This window comes from Stegostoma tigrinum, chromosome 3 (genome assembly GCF_030684315.1).
Source record: "Stegostoma tigrinum isolate sSteTig4 chromosome 3, sSteTig4.hap1, whole genome shotgun sequence".
Classification (NCBI taxonomy): Eukaryota; Metazoa; Chordata; class Chondrichthyes; order Orectolobiformes; family Stegostomatidae; genus Stegostoma; species Stegostoma tigrinum.
This window is the reverse complement of record NC_081356.1, coordinates 88,453,692-88,478,764: the sequence shown is the minus strand read 5'-3', so window position 1 is coordinate 88,478,764 and position 25,073 is coordinate 88,453,692. Positions and strand designations below refer to the sequence as shown.

The 25,073-nt window shown below is 41.6% G+C and overlaps 1 protein-coding gene across 5 annotated transcripts in view; it reads left to right on the top strand.

Annotated features, from left to right (window-relative positions):
* Positions 1-559: 559 nt before the first annotated feature.
* The window catches only part of rhobtb3 (Rho related BTB domain containing 3), a 125,594-nt gene continuing 101,080 nt past the window's right edge, over positions 560-25,073 (top strand). For 4 of the 5 annotated variants that reach the window (XM_048526753.2, XM_048526751.2, XM_059644740.1 and 1 more), the window contains exons 1-3: positions 560-826; positions 1,008-1,233; positions 14,394-14,586. In XM_048526753.2, coding sequence (XP_048382710.1) covers positions 825-826; positions 1,008-1,233; positions 14,394-14,586 — 421 coding nt within the window. In that variant the 5' untranslated portion in view covers positions 560-824. Of the gene's footprint in view, positions 827-1,007; positions 1,234-14,393; positions 14,587-14,857; positions 15,030-25,073 lie in introns of those variants that run through there. The other variant, XM_048526752.2, reaches the window with a different exon arrangement.

The window sequence follows — 25,073 nt, the reverse complement described above, 5'->3', positions numbered from 1 at the left end:
AGACTATTTATAGAATGACAGCTATCCCACGGTTGATGTATTACACTGTTTGGCTGGCTCGCTGGTAATCTATCCTCATTATGTTGGTGGACAGCATCAGGGCCTGTACCTGGGATTAAATGACTACTTCGAGAAAATTAAAGTTGAGGGGGGAAAAAAAACTATCTGAAACAACCTGTGTTTATGCCGATTGCTGCTGCTGTTAGACATTTAGGCCACCAGTGCTAACTATGGTATCAACTGCGAGCCGCAAGCTGTCCTTCTCACACGTTAGAGGACACACACGGGCTATTGATCCACGCACGGTGTTACTTGATTTCCCGTTCCCAATGTTTCGCTGCCTGAGAAACGGCTCCCTCTGTCTCTCCTTATCCTTAACATCACTGTGATTTTCCTCTTTCGAAATGAAGTCGGGGATGAATCCCGCGTGTGGCGGCTTCAGTGATTTGTGAACGGATTTAAATCTAATTCCTTTGCTTCACTGACGTCAGGAGCCTGTGACTGGACCGGGTTTTGCGGGTGTTTTGGCGGGGGGGGGGGGAGGAATCTGTCCTGTCGTCCACAGTGCTGCTGATTGTGCCAGAGCCGCGTTTTGCAGTCTCCGCTGATCTGCTGTGGGCTAAGGACGAGCCCGCGGGGAAAGGGGCGGCGAGAGTAAAGTTCACCGCCCCGTCTCGCTGGATATTGTTGCATTCTGTGCGGTCAACTCAGGCCAAAGAGCTTCAGCTCACTTCGAGTTTCTTTGTTACTCGCACCGATATAACTATGAATAGACCGCAACGTTGGCTCGGCGTTTGTGTTAAGCTGTCGAGCCAGCATTGATCATGTAAGTTGCACATACCGGTTCGATTAAAGTCGTTTGCAGTTTTTTTTAAAATGAGTTCACTACTGTATTCTGTGTTAAAGTCAGCTGGATAGCTTGTTCTCACAAAGCCGCACGCCTCTACTTGCACGGCTGATGCTAGTCTCCTTTAACTGAGTGCCCCTGTGTGTAACTTGTTGTTTAGGTCGGTTCGCATTGTGGCTCTGGGCAATGAGAGAGCAGGATTTGAGGACAGCCTGCAGCAGCCGGATCTGATCACCACCTATTTCGGCAGACATGCCATTATCCGGCACGTTGAAGAGAGACGCTTGCTCAGCTTTGCCACCCACATCACATTTCCTGCCTTTGTCGAGTACCAAGCTTATGTCTTCGGCAGAGTCCGAGTGCTGATTCACGACTGTCCCAGTTGGGTAAGGAGATAAAAAGTCACAATGGGACTTACAAGATGAGGTTCGCCGCTTAAGGGCACCGGAGATGTACGAGCGCTTTGTAATGTTGGTGCAGCCCACCCCGTACTTGTCCCTCATGTCAGTGGTGCGCCGTTTTTGCTTCGGGTAATCCGGTAGACCCTCTGATGTGCTAGCGTGAAGTTTGCAATTTCAAACCGTGCGATTTTATCAGAAGCATGTTATGTGGAACAGTGATTTCCCCCATTTGTCTTAAAATTGAGACATTTATTCGCTTCATTTGTCCGTGTTACATATTGTCTATTTGCACATAGGTCTAATGTTCAACACACGACCAAAACATCTCGAGTCATACTTTAACCCTGAGACAAATAATAATGACCAATTTTGAGCTTTCAGGAAAAAGGGAAATAATTGCTTATTGTTCTGCTGACTCCTGAGGGTCTTACCACAACTTATGAAAGTCTACAGAATATTTCCACAGTAGTTATTCTTTAATTGACCTCAGGAAGTGCCAATTTAGACTGCAATCCTTGTGATAGTAAGCAAGGTTATCAAAAATTACAGAGGGATTTTTGTCAAAAGTGGAAGTGGGTTGAGGATTGGCAACTGTAATTCAATACAGATAAGTGTGAGGTGTCGCACTTTGGAACTTTTGCCCCACCCCTATAACGACCAGAATAGGTGTTAAAGGCAGTACATGAATGGAATGCTACTTTTGGAACTGGGCTTAAGGTTGTAAAAGCCAGTGTGGGAACTGAACCCTGCTGTTGGTATTACTCACCAGCTAATTGAGCCAACCAACAGTGAAGGGGTATACCATTGGGAAATGAAATCCGTCATAAATGTGAGGATAGGTTTCATAACCGGGCTTAAGGCTCCAAATTACCTGAATAATAGCGGTAGAGATCAGTTACCAATATAATAATACTTTGTCAGAATATACACCTGCAGTTTAATTGGATTTCAATTCCTGACACTTATTTTAAAGAAAAATCTTTCAGAAATTAGCTCTGAGAGACTAAAAATGCTGCTAAGGTATTTTCAAGTTAACTAGAATAATTTTAAAATTAACAAAAAATGGCCTGAATTATGCAGTTATAAAAGGCCAATGAAATAATATAGCCCTTCCAAGCACATAACTGCCCGTATATTGAAATGGGGGAATAGTGCTTTCCCTGTTTCAATGCAGACATTGCTACTAAATATCCAGATCACTTGTCTTGGGAGTGACGAGAAGTAAGTCAATCAGAATGTTCAGTACTGTTTTGGGAATTGCTACAGGCACCTATTAACAGTTTGTTTTAATGAAGTGTGAGTTTCATGTAACAAACTGCAGGACCATTTCAATGACAGTCATTGTGTGAGTATGTTATTTTGTTAGCAACAGCGTAGCTGGGACTAGCAATATTCAAGCCTACCCTCCCATCTCACCCCTACCCCTAAAAGGATGAATATAGGTGTCAAGAGCCGTACATGAATAGAATGCTACTTTTGTAATGTACGATTAAGACTCGGCAGCATGTCATGCAGGTAGACATAAGCTCCAGTAAGTGCGCACTCAGGGAGACGAACAGCGCAGAATTCAGATGACAAGACCTTCGCTGGCAACAGCTGGAGTATGACACAAGCAAAATGGGATAAACTCTACCTCACTGGAAGCAACACAAATAACTGATTAATATTTAAAAGAATATAAATGAAATTTGAGGTGGCTGATAGTTGTATATGACATATTGTCAAGAACTGAGCATGCGATGTTATGTGAGCATTGTTATATGGTGTCCTATACAGGACACAAAAATTAACATGAATAAAAGGAGATAGTAGGAACTGAGAGCTGGAGACAGAGATAACACAGTATGGAGCTGGAGGAACACAGCAGGCCAGGCAGCATCAAAGAAACAGGAAAGCTGATGTTTTGGGTCAGGACCCTTCTTCAGAAATGGGAGAGGGGGCATGGAACTCTGAAATAAATAGAGACAGGGGCTGGGGCTGGGGAAGGTAGGTGGTATGGTGATAGGTGAGTGCAGGTAGGCAGCGGTGGGGATTGGTCAGTGAGGCGGGAGGAGTGGATAGTTGGGAGAGAAGCCAGGTAGGCCGGGGTGGGGAGAATGGGTGGTTGGTCATGGGATGAGGTCAGGGGTGGGGAGATTTTGAAACTAGTAAAGTCCACATTGAGACCATTATGTTGTAGAGTTCCAAGGTGGAATATGAGATGCTGCTCCTCTAGTTTCTGGATGGTGTCATTGTGACACTGGAGGAGGCCCAGGATGGACACGTTGTCCAGGGAGTGGGAGGGGGAGTTGAAGTGGTTGGCAACTGGAAGGTGTCATTTGTCACAAACAGAGTGCAGCTGCTTCACAAAGCGGTCTCCAAGCCTCCACTTGGTCTCACCAACATAGAGGAGGCCACGTCGGGAGCAGCGGATGGAGTAGACCACATTACCATTCTTGTAAACCTCTTTGCATGCTCTCCAAAACATTCACATCCTTCCCACAGCGCAACACCCAGACTGTACAAAATACTGAGGTCTAGTAAGCGCCTTGAATTCATTCAGTATCACCTCCTTGCTGTTGTGCTCTGTGCCCATATTGGTAAAGCCCAGGATACCGTTACTTTACTAACTGCTCTTCCATCTGTCCAGCTGGCACCAATGGTCTGTGCACATATACACCTCTAAAAGTCTTTGCTTCTGCAACCCTGAAAAATTGTAACCTCCATTTTATGTTGTCTGTCCATGTAATGCAAAATATATTACCTCAGTCTTTGACATTTGAACTGCATCTGCCGCTTACTTACCCATTCCGAATACTGGTCCTTTTTCCATTGTGGCATTCCACACTTTCCTCCTCATTGTATACAATGCCATGTGACTTTGTATCATTTACAAACTTGCCTCCTGTTTAGCTAGATCTAAATCATTAATATGTACCAGGAAAAGCAAGGCAGCCAATTCCAACCTCTAAGGAACTTCACAAATCTTCCTCCAGCCCAAAATATCCATTCATTATTACTCTTTGTTTCCTATTGTTCCACTAATTTTGCACCCACTTTGCTATGGTCTCTGTTGTTCCATGAGTTATAACTGTTCTAAATTGTTCTGACATGTTTCACCAGTCTGATGTGTGACACTGTATTGGATACCTGTACAGGACATCAACAATATTATCCTCATTGACCCTTTCTGTTGCTTCTTCAAAAAAAATCCAGCAAGTTAGTAGCAATCTATGCTGACTCTTCCTAACTAACCTAGCACTTGCCATGTGACTACTAACTATATGCCAAATAATTATTTCCAGAAGATTTCCCCTACAGAAGTTAAACTAACTGGTCACTGATTGCTGGATTATTTTGAAAATCTTTTTTTGAACCAGAATGTAATATTCACAATTCTGCACTGGCACGCCCCAAGTCCAGGGAAGATTGTGGCCAGAAGCCCCTAAATTTCCACTCTTTCTTCCTTCAGTATCTTTAGATGCATTACATTGGCTTCAGTAATAAAAACAGAAATTGATGGGAATACTCAGTAGGTTTAGCAACATCTGTGGAGAGAGAAAGCAAAGTTAACATTTCAGGTCTAGGGACCCTCCTTTAGAACATTGTACTTGAATGCCTTGTCAACTTTTCAGTACTGCCATTTTATCCAACACTTCCTCTACTCAATTTTGAATCCTTTTAGTGACTGACTTTCCTCTGTCACTATGGCTTGTGTAGCGACCACATCCTTGGTGAACACACATGCAAAGTATCTGATACCTTAGCCATGCAACGTGCCTCCATATGTAAATTCCCGTTTTGGTCCCTAATCGGCCTTACTCCTCCTGTTGCAACCCCTTCAATATTTAAATACCTATAGAAGTCTTAGGAATTCTCCTTTATGCTGGCTCGCTGTCATTTCTAATGGTCCCTCTTTGCTTCTTTAACATGCTTTGTTTTATATTCCCGCTGGACGTTTTCTGTGTTCCTCTTGTTTCTCCATTGTATTTTCTGCTTGACACTTGTCATAAGCACACTGCTTCTTCTTTATCTTATTTTCTATTTGAATTTTTAACCAGGGAGTTTTGAATTTGTTTGGTGTATCTTTCCATTTTGAGTGAATATACCTTGACTGTACCCAAAGTATTTATTTTTTGAAAGTAGGCCATTGTTTTGGAGGTTTTTCCCTTTGTTCCAGTCTATCCAGCTCAGATTTATTTGGCTCTCCCTCAGTTAATAATTGTTTCTTTAGATTGCCTTCTGTCCTTTGTTATCAACATCCTTAACCCAAACCAACACAGTATTTAGTGAACTGGAATTAGAGAAAGCAGTATGATAGTATGTTTACATTTACAATTTCATGGCATCTGTGGTCAGAAATAAGCTGAATTTACATGGAAGGGAATTGAGTTGGTAATTTTCCAGCAGGCAGAATTGGGATGGAGCCTAGCCTTCTGCCTCCAGCGCAGGCTCAGCTTGCATGGGAGTCAAGTGGATGGCAAGGCTGGAAAACCTGGTCAGGTTCTAATAATGAATGTCAGGCCTTCAAATCCTCACTTCTCCACCCCACGTGTCCCCACTATAATCCCTCGTTTTCACCCATGGCTCCTCATACCCTCAGTACTACCTCATTTTCCACATGCAACCTTGTATACCCATGCCACCACCACAACCCTTCATACCCTCTCATCTGCTCTAACACCCCCTCATATTCCTCATGCCCTTCCAAACTCCCTCATACCACCCATGCCTCCCTCCTAAGCCGTCCATAGCCACTCAATCAGCTTATGTTACAAGAGGACCTCAGAAGGCATGTAATTAATATTGTTTCATTTCAGGGTGCTCACTTAAACACACTTCCTCCTGAAAAAACTCATTCATGAATTCAGTTCAAAAAAGTACATCCCTCAATTTGAAATCTGTTTGAAAAAGAAGCAAACATTTGTTTTTTCAATCAAGTAAAAGAAACAGCCATTTAATAATTTCTTAAACTGTTAATCAAAATGTGGACACAGACTCCTGCTGACATAAGTGATTTTGAATCCTTCGGCATGGCAAAGGGGGCCCGTCACGCCCACTGGGCCCATGACGCATGATCGAGCACTTAACAAGGAGAACTGTAAAGTTGCATGATTTCTTTATTTCTCCATTTTTCTGTCTTTATGTTCTATGTTTTTGTTTATTTTTCTGTGTTATAAGATGAGGTTCCCCATGGTAGGCTCATTCAGAAGGTCAGGAGGAATGGGATACAGGGGAACTTAGCTGTCTGGATACAGAATTGGCTGGCCAACAGAAGGCAGCGAGTGGTAGTAGAAGGAAAATATTCTGCCTGGAAGTCAGTGGTGAGTGGGGTTCCACAGGGCTCTGTCCTTGGGCCTCTACTGTTTGTAATTTTTATTAATGACTTGGATGAGGGGATTGAAGGATGGGTCAGCAAGTTTGCAGACGACACAAAGGTCGGAGGTGTCGTTGACAGTATAAAGGGCTGTTGTAGGCTGCAGCGGGACATTGACAGGATGCAGAGATGGGCTGAGAGGTGGCAGATGGAGTTCAACCTGGATAAATGCGAGGTGATGCATTTTGGAAGGTCGAATTTGAAAGCTGAGTACAGGATTGAGGATAGGATTCTTGGCAGTGTGGAGGAACAGAGGGATCTTGGTGTGCAGATACATAGATCCCTTAAAATGGCCACCCAAGTGGACAGGGTTGTTAAGAAAGCATATGGTGTTTTTGCTTTCATTAACAGGGGGATTGAGTTTAAGAGTCGTGAGATCTTGTTGCAGCTCTATAAAACTTTGGTTAGACCGCACTTGGAATACTGCGTCCAGTTCTGATTGCCCTATTATAGGAAAGATGTGGATGCTTTGGAGAGGGTTCAGAGGAGGTTTACCAGGATGCTGCCTGGACTGGAGGGCTTATCTTATGAAGAAAGGTTGACTGAGCTCGGGTTCTTTTCATTGGAGAAAAGGAGGAGGAGAGGGGACCTAATTGAGGTATACAAGATAATGAGAGGCATAGATAGAGTTGCTAGCCAGAGACTATTTCCCAGGGCAGAAATGGCTAGCATGAGGGGTCATAGTTTTAAGCTGGTTGGAGGAAAGTATAGAGGGGATGTCAGAGGCAGGTTCTTTACGCAGAGAGTTGTGAGAGCATGGAATGCGTTGCCAGCAGCAGTTGTGGAAGCAAGGTCATTGGGGTCATTTAAGAGACTGCTGGACATGCATATGGTGACAGAAATTTGAGGGTGCATACATGAGGATCAATGGTCGGCACAACATTGTGGGCTGAAGGGCCTGTTCTGTGCTGTACTGTTCTATGTTCTATGGCGTTGAAGAATGGTGACACTCTATGAGACTTTTCATTGAATGTTGTAATAAGATACACGTGACAATAAATAAACCAAATCACATCATCCAAGCATTCCTAACACAATCAGCTGAAATAACAAACCCTGCATAATGTAAACAGTGGGATGTATTGAGACTGAAAAACCTCTCGGACTACACAACACCAGATGTTGATCAAAGCAGTCCGGGAAAATTTGGGAGCTTTTTTTTCCCCACCAAATAAAGGATGCTGAAGGCTGTTTTTTAATTTGAAAAGTCATGGGCATTTATGTCACTTTAGATCACATCAGATCCCAAGTAATTTCATCATCACCAATGAATGCATGGGAACACATTTGCCAATGAAAAAAGCAGTCAAGAGTGTCTCATCACTTCTACAATGCTGATTGATGTTATGCTCAATGTACCTTTGCAGGACAGGGCTTTGTGATGAATAACTACAGTAAAACACACACTTAACTTACAAAACAGCATCTAAGCATGTAAACTCAACAAAAAACCTCTTTATTTTCCTATTTCAAAGCTTGTCTGTTAGAGAAATCTAAGATCAGGCAACATTTTGATTTCGAATCCTCTGTTGAGACTGAGGTTTTCCCTCTCATTCATGCCACCCATGACAGCCAGTTTATCATGTTTGCTTAGAGTGCCCATCCTCACTTTGGAGCTGGCAAGGGTGTAATTCTGTAGGCGGTCTCCATACATTTTTACAACTCATGCTAATCCAAAATGGAGGACAGGAATAAAATTGTAACTGTTAGAGCTGCACCTTTTTTGAGATATTTTCAGTGTTGGAGCTGATTTCCTTGAGTTCTAAGAGCAGTAACTACTGTTTTCTGAGGTATTGCATTGTTTTCGAACTTTGGGTAACAAAAAGAGAACAAAACAATAGCACTTTTTAAAAAAAGAGGAGGAAAGTCGACGAAGGCAGTGAACACATGTTGGGAAGTGAATCAGCCGATAGCGTGGTAATGAGACTGGCTCTAATAAATGAAGGTTAGGGCAGGTTCCAAGCGATTGATTGTAATCGGGGATTCTCCAGTCAGAGGCACAGACAGAAGTTTCTGCAGCCGCAGCAAGACATCAGAATGGTGTGTTCGCTCCTTGGTGTCAGGATCAAAGATATCTCTGAGGAGTTGCAGAATATTCTCAGAGGAGATGGACCAGCAGAAGATTGTTGTCCACATTGGAACTAATGACATTGGAAGAGGTAAGGACGAGATTCTGAGGAGAGAATATAGGAAATCAGGTGGGAATTTAAAAGGGAGGTCCTGGAGGGTATTAATACCTGGATTACTCCTAGTGTCACAAGCTAGTGAGGGTATGAATAGGAAGATAGATGAATGTGTAGCTGAGGAGCTGGTGCAGAGGAGAATGATTCACATTTTTTGTATCATTTGAACATCTTATAGGATAGAAATGTCATGTATAAGAAGGACAGCTTGTACTTGAATTGGAAGGTGACTAATATACTGGGGGAGAGATTTGCTAGAGTTGCTTGGGAGGATTTTAACTAGGGTTTGGGGGATGGGATCCAGGAAGATAGTGAGGAAAGAGAGCAGTGCGAGACTGATAAAGTTGGGAAAAGCAGTAAGTTAAACAGTCAGGACAGGCTGCAATAAAGCAGAGAATGAGGTAGGACTGATAAATTAAACTGCATTTATTTCAATGCAAGAGGCCTAACAGGTAAGGCAGATGAACTGAGGGCTTGGTTGGGAACATGGAATTGGGATATTGTAGCAATTACAGAGATGTAGCTCAGGGATGGACAGGACTGGCAGCTTAATGTTCCGGGTATAGATGCTATAGGAAGGTTAGAAAGGGGAGCAAGGGTGGAGGGGGAGTGGTGTTTTTGATTAAGGATGACATTACTGCTATACTTAGAGAGGACATTCCTGGCAGTATGTCCAGGGAAGTTAATTTGGGTGGCACTGAGGAATGAGAAAGGGATGAGCATCTTATTGGGATTGTAACTATAGACCCTTCCTCCCCGCCTCCCCCCCCCCCCAAAAAAAAAGTCAACGGCGAATTGAAAAACATGTTTGTAGGGAGGTCTCGGCTATCTGTGAGAATAATGGGTGGTTATGGTACAGGAGTTTAATTTTCCAAACATAGACTGGGATGCCTTGGATGGAGACAAATTTATTAAGTGTGCACAAAGAAATTTTCTGATTCAGTATGTGGATGTGCCCACTAGAGAAGGTGCAACGCCTGACCTACTTTTGGGAAATAAGTCAGAGCGGGTGACTGAGGTGTCAGTGGAGGAGCACCTCAGGGCAAGTGTCCATAAGCCAATTAGTTTTTAAAGCAGTGAAAGCAAAAGGTAGATCAGATTCAAAAGTTAAAGTTCTAAATTGGAAGAAGGCCAATTTTGATGGTATTAGGCAAGAACTTTCAAACATTGGGCGGATGTTTGCAAATGGGATGGCTGGAAAATGGGAAGAATTAATACATGAGATATCAAGAGTCCAGAGACAATATGTTCCTGTTAGGGTGAAGGGCAAGACTGGTAGGTGTAGGGAATGCCAGATGTCTGTTTGAGATTTTGGTCAAGAGAAAGAAGGAAGCATATGTCAAGTATAGGCAGCATTGATCGAGTAAATCCCCATAAGAGTTTAAAGGCAGTAGGATTATATTTAAGAGGGAAATCAGGAAGGCAAATAGGGGACATGAATTAGTTTTGGCAAATAGGGTTAAGGAGAATACAAAGGGACTCTACAACTACATTAAGGACAAAAGGTAACTAGGAGAGAATAGGGCCCCTTAAATAAATGCAAGGTTGCCAATGTGTGGAACTGCAGGAGTTGTTTGAAATACTAAGTATTTTTCACAAGTATTTCCTGTGGAGAAGGTTATATCTTCAAAAATGTCTATATTACAGAGGAGGAGTTGTTGGATGTCAGAAAATACATAACGATAGATAAATCTCCAGGATCTGATCAGGCATATGTCACAACTCTGCGGGAAGTGAGGGATGAAATTGCTGGGCCCCCTGCTAAGATATTTGTATCAACAACCACAGGTGAGGTGCTGGAAGACTGGAGATTGGCTAATGTTGTGCTACTATTAAGAAAGGTGGTAAGAAAAATCCAGAGAACTGAAATAGATTGGTGAGCCTGACATTGGTAGTTGGCAAGTTACTGGACGGAATCCTAGGGATAGAACTTAAGTCTGTTTGGAAAGGCAAAGACTGTTTAGGGATAGTCAAGAGATAATAGGAACTGCAGCTGCTGGAGAATCCAAGATAACAAAGTGTAGAGCTGGATGAACACAGCAGGCCAAGCAACATCTTAGGAGCACAAAAGCTGGCGTTTCGGGCCTAGGCCGAAACATCAGCTTTTGTGCTCCTAAGACGCTGCTTGACCTGCTGTGTTCATCCAGCTCTACACATTGTTATAGGGATAGTCAACATGGCTTTGTGTGTAGGAGTTTACATTGCACTAACTTGATTGAGGTTTTTTTGAAGAACTAACAGAGGATTGATGAGGGCAGAGTAGTGGACGTGATCTGTATGGACTTCAATAAGTCATTTGACTAGGTTCCTCATGGTAGATTGGTTAGGAAGGTTAGATCGCATGGAAAGCAGGGAGAACTAGCCATTGATACAGAACTGGCTCAAAGGTAGAAGACAGAGGGTGGTGCTGGAGCCATGCTTTTCAGACTGGAGGTCTGTGACTAGTAGTGTGCCACAACGTTTGGTGCTGGGTCCACGGCTTTTTGTCAATTGTATAAATAATTTGGCTATGAGCATAGGAGGTATAGTTAGTTGGCAGATGACACTAAAAGTGGAGTATCAGTGGACAATGAAGAAGGTTACCTCAGTGAACAATGTGATCTTGATCAGATGGGCCAATGGGCCAAGCAAGGCAGATAGAGTTTAATTTAGATAAAAGTGAGATGCTGCACATTGGAAAGGAAAATGAGGGCAGGATGTGTACGCTTAATGGTAGGGTCCTGGGGAATATTGCTGAATGAAGAGACCTTGGAGTGCAGGTTCATAGCTCCTAGAAAGTAGAACCAGAGGTAGATAGGATAGTGAAGAAGGTGTTTGGTATGCTTGCCTTTATTAGTTAGTGCATCGAGTATAGGAGTTTGGAGGCCATATTACAGATGTATGGGACATTGGTTTGGCCACCTTTGGAGGATGTTGTGAAACTCAAATTAGTTAAGAAATGTTTTACGAGGATATTGCCAGGGTTGGACGGTTTGAGTTATAGGGATAGGCTGAATAGGCTGGGGCAATTTTCCTTGGAGGTTGAGGGCTTGTAAAATGATAAAGGACGTGGATAGGGTAAACAGGCAGGGTCTTTTCTCCAGGGTTGGGGAGCCCAGAACTGGAGGGCATAGATTTAAGGGTGAGAGGGAAAGATATAAAAGGGACCTAAGGGGCTACTTTTTCACTCAGAGGGTGATGATTATGCAGAATACCCTGCTAGAGGAAATGGTAGAGGCTGGTACAATTACAACATTTAAGAGGCAACTGGATGGGTATATGAATGGAAAAGTTTTGAGGAATATGGGGCAAATGCTAGCAAATGGGAGTAGATTTAGATAGGACTTCTGGTTAGCATGGATGAGGTGGGCTGAAGGGTCTATTTCCATGCTGTATATATCTCTATGACTCTATAACTCAGCACAAAAATAGTCAGAAATAGAAATTAGACTGCCATTTTAAGAGGTGTATTTTACTATGTTAAGAGAACTGTATAAGTGCATCTTATTATGTTGAAGTAAAGCTGGAAAGGCTAGGAAAGGCAATGGTACAAGTTATTGAAATGAGAATCACGATTGTTTCTTAATGTGTATTTTTGTCCTTTATTCAGTAGAAAGTATAGTTTTATTTCCACACTTATTGAAATTCATTTGACAAATTGAAGTGAGATACTAGTCCTAAATATTATCATTTATTTTCTGAATTGAATTGCTTTGAACAAACCTTGCATTAAGAATTCATTAACTAAGTTCAGAAGTTCACCAGTGAATATTACATGCTAATGCTACATTTCTATTTTTGGTATCATAAACTCTTGTGATTTTGATAATTGCCTCTTACTCAGATACTGCTATGGATTGATGTTCACAGATGATTTTGAGACATCTCACACCTAAGTGGGAAATTCTGTTTGTTCTACAAAATGAATGAAGATTGTGCATAGTAGATGTTTTTAATCAACCTGTAACATGTTATGACACACTTTGAGGCAGGTGCAATTTAAACCCAGATCTTCTGGCCCCCAGGAAGGAACACTACCAATGTCCCATAAAAGCCTTCACTCCTTGAGTGTTAAATTAAACAATGGCTCATTTGGTAAAATGAGCCTGTGAGTTACATAAACCTTGAGTTAACATCCCACTTTACCAATTACATACAGAGATCTAGACTGTTCGTCGTATGGACTTTCAAATGAAATGTATCAAGGTCCCATCTACTCTCTTAGATAGACATAAATATTAAATGACAATACTTTGAAGATAGGTAGGGATGTTTCTGCTGTTTCCTGGCAGTCAGAATTATTTTTTTACTGAGAATACTGAGATAAAAGGTGTGTCCATCACTCTTTTTGAGATGCCAAAGGAATAAACTTCTTTTCAGAGTCATGTATAGCTGAATGTGTATGTGTGCAATTTCGAATAAACTTCTCCACGGGTACGCATTGGGCACAAAAGTCAGTGAATTCCAGCCATCTAAAGATGTTGTATTTGCTTTGAATGTCGACGTTAAAAACCTTTGACCTGCAACAAAAAACATGATCTAAGATGATGCCTAGCTTGTATTTCTTTTGCCTGAATATCCACAAGGACAAGAGTTTGGGACTGGTTGAAGCTGAGTTTTAATTTCACATGCCGTGATATTCATTGCTTCCTGTGGTGTTTTAAAATATGTAGCATTGTAATTAATTTAATTGAGAATTATACGGAGTTATGTTTTCAATGCTGGTAAATATTGTAATCCTTTAAAATATCTTATTTCTGCTCACATATAATTATTCCTACTGCGTAAGGATTCATTCATATTTTACTTCCAGTGAACAGAGAATTCCAACATATAATCAATTTTATTCATGTTGAAATGAAATTAGAAAATATTGTTGAGCTGGTATCAGCAGAAAACAATCTTCCTATGAAGATTACAAAGAGTCTAGATTGTGAAATCTCCAGAGATGTGTCAGCCCCACTGCTTCTATCATTCTTTTACTTTGTAGATGTGTGTCACTTATTGTTAATGAACTTAACTTTAAAAATATACAAATGTAAGGCCAACAAAAATTGTATCCCAATCATTTAACTACTTGTACTTCCTTTAAGACCAAGGTCTGCCACTTTGTAGGGTCTCAATTTGATAGCTGAAAATGGGTGCAGGCATTGTGATTTATAATTATAATTAATTCAAAGCAGAAGGTCTAGATTCAAGCTGCATTTGTCATGCAGGGATTGAATCTGGCCTAGGACACTTTGAAGAGGGGGCAACATGAGAGGGAGAAGCCCCCAGAGTTTTTGGATGCAACCTTGAAGACGTTAGTAGCAGAGACTCAAGAAGAGTGTAAGCACAGAGGGTCAGGAAACCTTCCAGACAAATGCAGTGAGAGCAAATAGCTGTGGAAGTCAATGACAGAATTACATACTGAGGGCCTGGATGCAGTGCCATGAGAATTTCAGTGACCTCGCACAAGTAATTAATGTTAGTAATACATCTTCAAATTCCATTTCTTGTCAACTGCACCGCTACCCCAGATACTGCTTAATTTCCCACACCCCCATCATCTATCAACTATCAAAGCTCGTACTTCATTTTGATTTCTCAATGTCACTTACTAAAGGTTTGCATTATCTCTTTGCTAGGAATTATTCGACAATGACTGGTATAGATCACGGAACGTAATTGGGCTGGCAGACATCATTGTCCTAAAATATTCTGTCAATGACAAAACCTCATTTCAAGAAGTGAAAGATAATTATGTTCCGATTATTAAGTGGATACTCAACCAGTGGACAGTTCCAGTAATAGTTGCTGCTGTTGGTACAAGACAAAATGGTGAGTAATGAAGGCTGTGCACATATCCTTTAAATAAATAGGGGGAAATTTAATGCACAATGGTGCTAGTACAATTCCTGTAATAGTAGTGGTTTGAATGTGACGTGTCACATGTGTTAAATTAGTCAGAAATCAAACTACGTTTTGAGAAAGGTGTTCCTGTTAATCTGTGGTACTAGGCACTTCACAGACTTTACAAAATCCAAATCTCGTAACGTCAGCCTCCTCCTAATGATTCAGGAGACAAGCTTATCACATGATGCTAAACGAAACCAATCACCACAAGATGATCTCTGGTTTAATCCCGAGAGAAATGAGTTGGCTGATACCAAGAAAGCTGCATTGGCCACAGCATGTCTGTGCGAAGAAAAGCAGGGGAAATGTCAGTCGGGATGTTTTCTGCTATCCATTGCCGAAGAAATATGATGGGAAGAATATTTACGGTGTGTATGCTGGAAGATTTTTTTTAATTATTTGTTCACAGGATGAGGGTGTTGCTGACCAGGCAGCATTTATTGCCCATCCCTAATTGTTCAGAGGGCAGTTCAGTGTCAACCACATTGCTGTGGGTCTGGACTCACATGTAGGCCAGAGCAGGTGAGGATGGTAGTGTCCTTCCCTCAATGGCATTAGTGAGCCAGATGGGTTTTTCCCCAAAAATTGACAATGGATTCACAGTCATCATTAGACTCTTAATTCCGGATATTTTATAGAATTCAAATTCCACCATCTGCTATGGCAGGATTCAAACATGGGTCCCCAGAACATTATCTGGGTCTCTGGATTAATGGTCCAGTGATCATACCACTAGGCGATCGCCACCCCATAAAGATAAAATTTTCACAATGCCAAATTTAGATTTAGTAATGAATAATTAGCCTAAATTAGTCAATAACCTAATGGTAAGGGAAGTTTAGTTTTTAGTGACCATAACCAGATTTTATTTGAAATGAGGCTTGAGTAGTAATAATTTGAGTCATTGTTCAGGTTTTAAATTTAGGTGAGACAGCAAGGAGGAGGCAAGAATTGACCAAAATAGAATAAAAGCTAAAATCGTGTATATGATGGAAATCTGAAATAAAAACAGAAAGTGCCAGAAATTAGAAATCATGCAGCTTCAGTGGAGAGGAACAGATTTACTGGGTCAGATTCTTGAGTCTTGCCAACTTCAGGTACCTTTAAAACTGGTGACAGGATGTAAATTTGGAATTCTCAGAGGTGACAGGTTTTCCCAATGTGGAATAGCAAGCCCGCAGCCAACCCCCTGGCCTGACCATCTCCAATACCTGATCAGCATATCAAACGCTTTTACTTTATTTGGGAGGCAATGGCCTGGTGGTATTATCACTAGACTGTTAATTCAGAGATCCAGGTAATGTCCTAGGGATGCAGATTCAAATCCTGCCATGGCAGATGGTGGAATTTGAATTCAATTAAAATATAGGATTAGGATTCTAATGATGATCATGTAATCTTTGCCAATTGTCAGAATAACCCATCTCCTTCAGTAATGTTCTTTCGGGAAGGAAATCTGCCATCCTTACCTAGTCTGGCCTGTATGTGATTCCAGACACCTAGCAATATGATAGAGTCTCAACTGGGATGAACAATAAATACTGACCTGGCCAGCAATGTCCATGCGCTGTGAATAAATTTAAATAAATACTTGGGCTTTAGCCTATTGCTGAAGAGCATGAAGTTCACAGCCCCTCAGCGGAGTTGTGAACAATAGTTTGGATTTGTGAACCTTTTTGAAGTATGTGTTTAGGATGTCTTACTCATGCGCTATCGTGTCCACTCTATCTCCTCCATGCTGCACAAGAGACACAATGAGTCATGTAATAACAAAGGCAAGTCATGCAAAGCTTGGCAAAAAACACTCATCTAAAAATCTGCATGCAATAGAAAAAAAACTACTGTCCTTACAACCCTATGAAAGTGTCATTAAGCAACACAATTATGACATTCAAAGCTGAAGTTCTACTGAACTTCACACCTCTTGGTCTTGTCCAAATATTTAGACAGCAAAAGAAATAGGTCAAAGAAAAATATAATCTTTCAAGAACTCAAACAATCAAAGCCAGTCTCCACTTGCACCTGAGAATGCAGCAAGCCTGCTGAGTTATTCCATTAGTGAATCCTGATGCTCAACCAAGCATTCATAATTAGGCCATCTGTGAAAATGGCATTTGTTTCACCAGCTGTCCTTATTTAAAAATACTTGGCTGAGCTCCAACATTCACTGATTAGATTAAATCAACAGGCTGCAATCAAGTCAACAAAATGTGAGGCTGGATGAACACAGCAGGCCAAGCAGCATCTCAGGAGCACAAAAGCTGACGTTTCGGGCCTAGACCCTTCATCAGAGAGGGGGATGGGGTGAGGGTTCTGGAATAAATAGGGAGAGAGGGGGAGGCGGACCGAAGATGGAGAGAAAAGAAGATAGGTGGAGAGGCAAAGGCGGCGGAAAAACTGCTCTATGTCCAATCGTAGGCAGGTGCTGAGGAAGGTGATGTGCCTGTGGTACCTGGTTTGCTTCAGGACATGGTCGAGCAGTTTCAAGGCCGCAGAGATTACAAGAGAGTTGCAATGGGAGAGAGATTCCCTGAGGTTGGTCCGGAGGGAGGAGGGTAACTTCTTCAGGTTAGGCATCCCTGGAAGAGGCTTCGCAGTGAGGTTAAAATAGTATCAGAGATAATGGGAACTGCAGATGCTGGAGATTCTCCAGCATCTGCAGTTCCCATTATCTCTGATACTATTTTAACCTCAGTACGAAGCCTCTTCCAGGGATGCCTAACCTGAAGAAGTTACCCTCCTCCCTCCGGACCAACCTCAGGGAATCTCTCTCCCATTGCAACTCTCTTGTAATCTCTGCGGCCTTGAAACTGCTCGACCATGTCCTGAAGCAAACCAGGTACCACAGGCACATCACCTTCCTCAGCACCTGCCTACGATTGGACATAGAGCAGTTTTTCCGCCGCCTTTGCCTCTCCACCTATCTTCTTTTCTCTCCATCTTCGGTCCGCCTCCCCCTCTCTCCCTATTTATTCCAGAACCCTCACCCCATCCCCCTCTCTGATGAAGGGTCTAGGCCCGAAACGTCAGCTTTTGTGCTCCTGAGATGCTGCTTGGCCTGCTGTGTTCATCCAGCCTCACAATTTGTTGTCTTGGATTCTCCAGCATCTGCAGTTCCCATTATCTCGGCTGCAATCAAGTGTTTACTTTGACATCTTTGTGAACTTATAACACATAACACATTATTATTTCATTGAATTGTTTCTTTTTCAAGGTGCTGCATCTATATTTGAGCAAGATTAAGAGGTGTGAAGTGATATAAAGATTCTGTTGTTGATGATATAATGGAGCTGTTCACTTATGGTTTTCTTAGATTGCAATGTGCTTTTCTTTCAAAGCACATCTTTGAATGGGAATGTTTTACATATATTTGACAACTTGCCAGTTTGTTATAAAGTTAATTTGTTCTATAGCACATACTAGTGAGTATGCTTGGAGGATACATGGGGAGAGAATAAGATGTAGGAGTAGAATTGGGCCATTTGGCCCATTGACTATACTCTGTCGTTTGATCAGAATATGTTTTTCAACCCCATTCTCCTGCCTTCTCCCCATAACCCTTGATCCCCTTACTCATCAAGAACCTATCTATGTCCGCCTTAATACACTCAACTTGCCTCCTTCAGCAATGAGTTCCACAGATTCATCACCTTCAGGCTGAATAAATAACCTCCTTATTTCAGTTCTAAAGTGTAATCCACTTATCCATTTATTCTGAGGATCTGCCCTCCAAGACCTGGTCTCTCCTATTCATGGAAACATCATCTTGTCCACTCCATTCGGGCCTCTCAGTTTTCTGTAAGTTTTGATGAGATTCCCTTTCACCTTCTGAGCTCAGACCCAAACTCCTCAACCTATCCTCAAATGACAAGTCTTTCATCCCTAGGATCATTCTTGTAAAATTCCTCTCAACCCCTTCCAAGGTCAGCATATCCTTTCTGAAATGTGGGCCTTAAAACTGCTTTCATTATCCCAAATGTGGTCTGACTAAATGGGGTTTTGGAGATGGTACTTGCAACATGGAGGGAGCATAGCTACAAGGAGATGACATGGAATGCATGGAAGTGCCATGGAATTGGATGGGGTAGCAGGCAGAGACCCTATCAGCTTTGAATACAACTGGGTAAAAGCCCAAAAGAATGAGACAGGCCCCCTCATCAGCCTGTCTTGACACTTTCCCACATTCGTAGGTACATCCATATCTGACTGCTTCTTTAATTGTCAGACCCAACTGGATCCAGCCCGAGCCTCGCTGAAGTGAAAATGATACATGTGGAAGCCATTTTGATGAAGAGGAGAATAAAATGTGAGGCTGGATGAACACAGCAGGCCAAGCAGCATCTCAGGAGCACAAAAGCTGACGTTTCGGGCCTAGACCCTTCATCAGAGAGGGGGATGGGGACAGGGAACTGGAATAAATAGGGAGAGAGGGGGAGGCGGACCGAAGATGGAGAGTAAAGAAGATAGGTGGAGAGAGTGTAGGTAGGGAGGGGATAGGTCAGTCCAGGGAAGACGGACAGGTCAAGGAGGTGGGATGAGGTTAGTTACCTACTAACCTCATCCCACCTCCTTGACCTGTCCGTCTTCCCTGGACTGACCTATCCCCTCCCTACCTTCCCACCTACACTCTCTCCACCTATCTTCTTTACTCTCCATCTTCGGTCCGCCTCCCCCTCTCTCCCTGTTTATTCCAGTTCCCTCTCCCCATCCCCCTCTCTGATGAAGGGTCTAGGCCCGAAACGTCAGCTTTTGTGCTCCTGAGATGCTGCTTGGCCTGCTGTGTTCATCCAGCCTCACATTTTATTATCTTGGAATTCTCCAGCATCTGCAGTTCCCATTATCTTTGATGAAGAGGAAGCTCGCTTTCCACCCCAGTGATGAAAATACAGCCCGGTATTTCTGATTGATGACTTTTCATTGGAACTGAGGAAAGATAAGAATATAATAGGTCTTCAGCAAGGGAAAAGTGGTAGGAGGGGAGAAGGCCAATCAAGAAGGTCTGTGATAAAGTGGAGGACAAGATAGATTAAATGACAAGAGGTTTCTTTAATACAAAGATCAAAAGTTCTAGTAATTAGCAAAATGATGGATCATTTGACTTCCTTACTATTTTGTATTAGTTTTCATAGTCAATTATGGGGATGGAACATTGTAAGCCACATTTTTGTCAAAGTCCCAATGCTTTCTGTTCCCAATTTGATTATTTACTGAATGACCTAACTATCAGCAAACGTGGCTTTCAGTTCTCTCTGTTATCGTAATTATTTTTGAATGGAGTGGACAGCTGAGAAAGATGTGATACAAGGACAAATCAAGAGGTTAAACTGACTATATTCAATGTGAATTTACAACAAAAGTTAGTGCAAAATCTAATGAGACAGGCGGTAGACAAGTATCCCAGTCCTGGTGGGTTTTCACCCCAAGGTATTAATTGAAGTAGAGAATGTATGTTTGATGCATCGGTTACGATCTCTAACATTCTCCCAATTAGGAATGGCCCTCCAATTTGTGTGATGTTAAGGGAAGTTACTAGAATCTGTTATTAGGGACAAAGTGACTGAACACTTGATCAAATATGAGCCAATCACTTACAGCTAGCATGATATTGTAGAGGCTAAACCATGTGTAACAATGGGGATGGAACATTGTAAGCCACATTTTTGTCCCCCTCTGATGAAGGGTCTAGGCCCAAAACATCAGCTTTTGTGCTCCTAAGATGCTGCTTGACCTGCTGTGTTCATCCAGCTCCACACTTTTTGTTATCTTGGATTTGCCAGCATCTGCAGTTCCCATTATCACTAACAAAGTTGAGTTTTTTTTTGAGATAATTAAAGAAGCGTCTACAGATATTATTTAAATTAGTGAGTAAGCATTCAACAAAATTACATAAGAATGTCTGCCAAAGACCATGAATGGGGAGTTGGTTAAGTGCTAGGAGACAGAGACTTACGAATAATGGATAAGTATTCAAGTTGGCAGAATGTGACTAATAGTGTTCTTTCTTGTTAGGTGCTTCAGCCTCCCTTCACGCCATTTACAAGTGACTTGGTTGGAGGAACAGAGGACTATATGTTCAATGGTTCTGATTTTTAGGTGGTAGAATTAGTAATGTAATTGAAAGAGCACAAAGTTGGAAGGGGATATCAATAGAATAACTGAGAATGGGCTCACCTGTGGCATTTAAATTCAGGAGTGTACAAAGTCACATGCCTTAGATATGGTGTCAGAATACCTTCAAAATTGTAAGAGCTTTGGACCCATGAATTTTAGAGTTGGTGCAGAAATCACCAAAACACTATGGACATGTAGAAAAAGTAATCTCACAAAATATTTGCCTTAATTTTGTATGCTGGAATAAATTAAAGTGTAAATTGTAATGCCGTACAGCGAGAGTATTGTATTCATTTCTGGATTTGCATCTCAGAAAAGATGCACTAATCTTGGAAGAAATGTACTTCACACTCACTAAAATTATCCCAGGGATCAAAGGGTTTTAAATTATGAGGGTAGGTTGCTTGGATTTGGTTTGTTTCCTTGAATAGAGCAGACAAAAGCATAGAATAATTAAATTTCTTTAGATGGTCAAACGAGTTGGTAAGATTGATGGAAACAAATTACTGAAAGAATGGATTTTGTAAGAACTGTTCTTCTGAATGGTAAACTAGAATCAATTGACAAGCCAAGTTTCAAAAAACTAATATAAGAAATCATTTTGATAATGGAGAATCATTTGATCATTTATGACTGAGAGGTATGGTAACAAAATGATTCATAGTAGGCATTAGCCATGTATTAGTAAATTGAAAAATAAGTCCAAAAAATTGCAGAAAATATCTTAAACAGAGATTTTTTTGTTAATCCAGGGAAAAGTACTTAATCTGTTCCGATCTGAGAATATAAGATTGCAAGAATCGAGCTAAGTCCAAAACGATTGTGCAATAAAAGTAACAGAAGTGCCAAGTGTAAACTGCCAGCTTTTGTATTCTTTTACCAACTCCTTTAGTGACACCAAGCTGGATTAAGGCTTGACAAACTGCTTGCTGGATGGCATTAAGGTTTATTTACATTTACATAGCCCTTTTCCTTTTACACTATTCATGAAAACCTTGAACTGGTGTAGCTTTATTTAAGACAAAGTCATAATCATCGAAGGACATAAAGCAAGTTGTCAAACTGAAGTGTTTAAATTACACTGGACCTGCTACCTGATAAAACAAAGGATAGCCTATGATTACAGCAACAACATCTACCCAACAATTTGGAAAATTACCCAGGAATGCCTTTTACACAAGAGGTTGAACAAATACAACAGGCTAATAACTGCATCATCAGTCAACCATTGACCATCAAAAATGTGATCATAGAGGCCATCAACAGTGCTATCAAACAGAACTTGCTCTGCAATACCCTGCTCACTGCACAATTTGGGTTTAACCAGGGCCATTCAGCTCCTGACCTCATTGCAGCCTTAGTTCAAACCCATGACATGGATTAAAGAGTTGAAATGCAGAGATAAGGTGGAAGTGATTTCCCAAAACTCCAAGGCCACATTTGACTGAGTATGGTGTGAAGGATCTCGAGCAAAACTGCAGTTAGTGAGAATCAGGGAAAACCCAAATGCAGTTGGAATCTTACCCAGCACATACAAGATGGTTATTGTTTTTAAGGCCAGACATCTCAGATCCAGGACATCTCTGCAGGAATTCCTCAGAGTTGTGTCCTCGGCCCAACTATCTTCAGCTGCTTCATGAAAGACCGTACTTCCAGCATGAGGTCAGAAGTGGAGATGTTTGCTGATGACTGTACTAGACTTGGCAACATTAATGACTCCTCAGATGCTGAAACAGTCCATGTCCAAATGCAGCAGCATATGGGCAATATCCAGGCTTGGGCTAACAAGTGGTAACTAACCTTCATGCCACACAGGTGCCAGGCAATAACCATTGCCAACAAGAGAGAATGTCGCATAGCCCCTTGACATTCAATGTCAATAACGTCACTGACTATTCCACTATCAACATCTTGAGGTTGCCATTGACCAGAAATTGAATTGGATTTTAACTTGGTTGCCAAACCTTAACCCAGCTTCATGTCACTGAAGGGATTAGTTTAAAATAATAAAAAAGTGGACAATTTGAATACTGCTACCACAAAGGCGTGAGTGACTGTACTCTTGACTCCTCAAAGGTTGTTCATCATTTACAAAGCACAAGTCACGAGTGTGATGGAGTATGCCCTACTTGCCTGGATGGATACAGCTTCACCAATACTCAAGAGGCTTGACACCATCTAGGACAAAGAAATCCACTTGATTGGCACCTCATCCACAAACATTCATTCCCTCCACCCACTGGTACTTAGTGCACACTGCTGCTGCTATCTATATAAGATACAGTGCGGAAATTCACCAAAGTTCCTCAGTCAGTACTTTCCAATCTGTGTCTAGAAGACAAGGGCAGCAGGTGGATGGTAACACCACCTCCCACAAGTTCTCCTCCAGATCAATTATTACCCTTACTTGAAAATATATTGCTGTTCCTTCGGGGTCACTGTGTCAAAAATCCGGGAACACTCTTCCGAGCAGCATTGTGGGTAAACCTACACCAAATCTATTGCAGAGGTGCTAGAAGGTAGCTCATCTTCCCAAGGGCAACTACAGAAGAGTAATAACTGTTTGCCAGATCATCAATGCTGACATTCCATGAATTAATTAACAAATGAACTTGGCTAAGCTGCATGACTGCCATTTCCACTTGTAATTACAGATGAATTTAAACTGCAGAATTAGGGTTTGCATGGAAAATAAAGTTGAGTACTGTGTAAAACATGCCGTTGATTTACTGTCACCGTTCTTGCTGAAGATGACTTCCACATCCAGTGAATTTTTTTAATCAGAGCAGGAACTGAAATGCCTCAAATTGTCAGTTCTGTTTGATATGTTTACTCATAGCAAGGTTGTAAGTGGTCATGTTGCAAGTTTAATTTCACAGGTTTGAAAAGTACAACAAAAGAAATTGATTTTATACTTAACACAGTAATTAAGAGTAATCCTATTCTCTCCATGTAGAAATTGGGAGTTTTAGATTTACATTCTGGATTCAATTTAACATATGAAGTCATTTCCCTGGACTGACAAGTTTTCCTGATTCTCACTCAGGCTCTTGGATGTACTTCCAGATGACATCCAATAATATATAATTCATATCGACTTGGGGGATTACAAACCAGTGCCATGATTTTACATCATGACGAGGTGATCCTGTTGGATCCTGGATATCACAAATCAATGGTACTTTTTTGGATGTTGAACTGTTTCATTTCTGGCTTCTTACCCTCTCAGACAGGATACTTCGTTCTTCAAGCGCTGCCAGGCAACTAAAGGGATGGCACTACATTATTTTCAGTAGCATTACCAGAGACACAGAGTGCAAATGAAATAACAGTGGTGCTGCATAGAGGTCCTAACAACTGGCCAATTAATGGCCATTTAAGTGCCTCAGTTGACCTTAAGTGTGGGTGGGCAGCACCTATCACCTACCCTCTCACTGATGAAATGTGGCGTCCCCTGCCATCCCACTCAATGTTATGCCCAATACTATGGGCTTCATGGGATGGCAAGTGCAAACTATCTGCCAAAGAGTCAAGCCAAAATGCTGAGTTGCATTTTGCAAGGACATGGATAATTGGACCAGGACACAGACGTAATTCAGTTGCTTATTTAAAATCATATATCTTAGCTTTGTTTTTATTTTTCCATCATAAACTCTGACGTATTCTATTCAACCACTTATGCAGTTTTGCAATTATGCAGATTTGTAATTATGCAGTTTTGTAATTACATGTAATTATAATCTTCTGATACTTGTATGAGTGGGACAGGCATGAGGAAGAAGACGGAAAGGAGAAAGAGGATGCAAAAAGTTTTATTTTAGGGGCTGTAAGATGAGGGTCTTATGATACTTCTCGTGAAAATTCATTATAAATGTTAAAAAATCTCTTGTCACTTTAATATTGTGTTCACTTTCGTCCATCAAACTTGTCAGTGACTGTGCCTGATTAGCAAACAGAGATTTCAATTAAAAATGAAGAACATTATAGGAAAGATGTGGAAGCTTTAGAGAGGGTGCAGAGGAGATTTACCAGAATGCTGCCTAGACTGGAGGGCAGGCCTTATGAGGAAAGGTTGAGGAGTCTAGGGCTTTTCTCATTGGAGCGAAGAAGGGTGAGAGGTGATTTGGTAGAGGTGTACAAGATGATGAGAGGCATAGATAGAGTGGATAGCCAGAGACTTTTTCCCAGGGGAAATGGGTATCATGAAGGGGACATAATTTTAAGGTGACTGGAGGAAGGTATAGCGGAGATGTCCGAGGTAGGTTCCTTACACAGAGAGTGGTGGGTGCGTGGAATGCGCT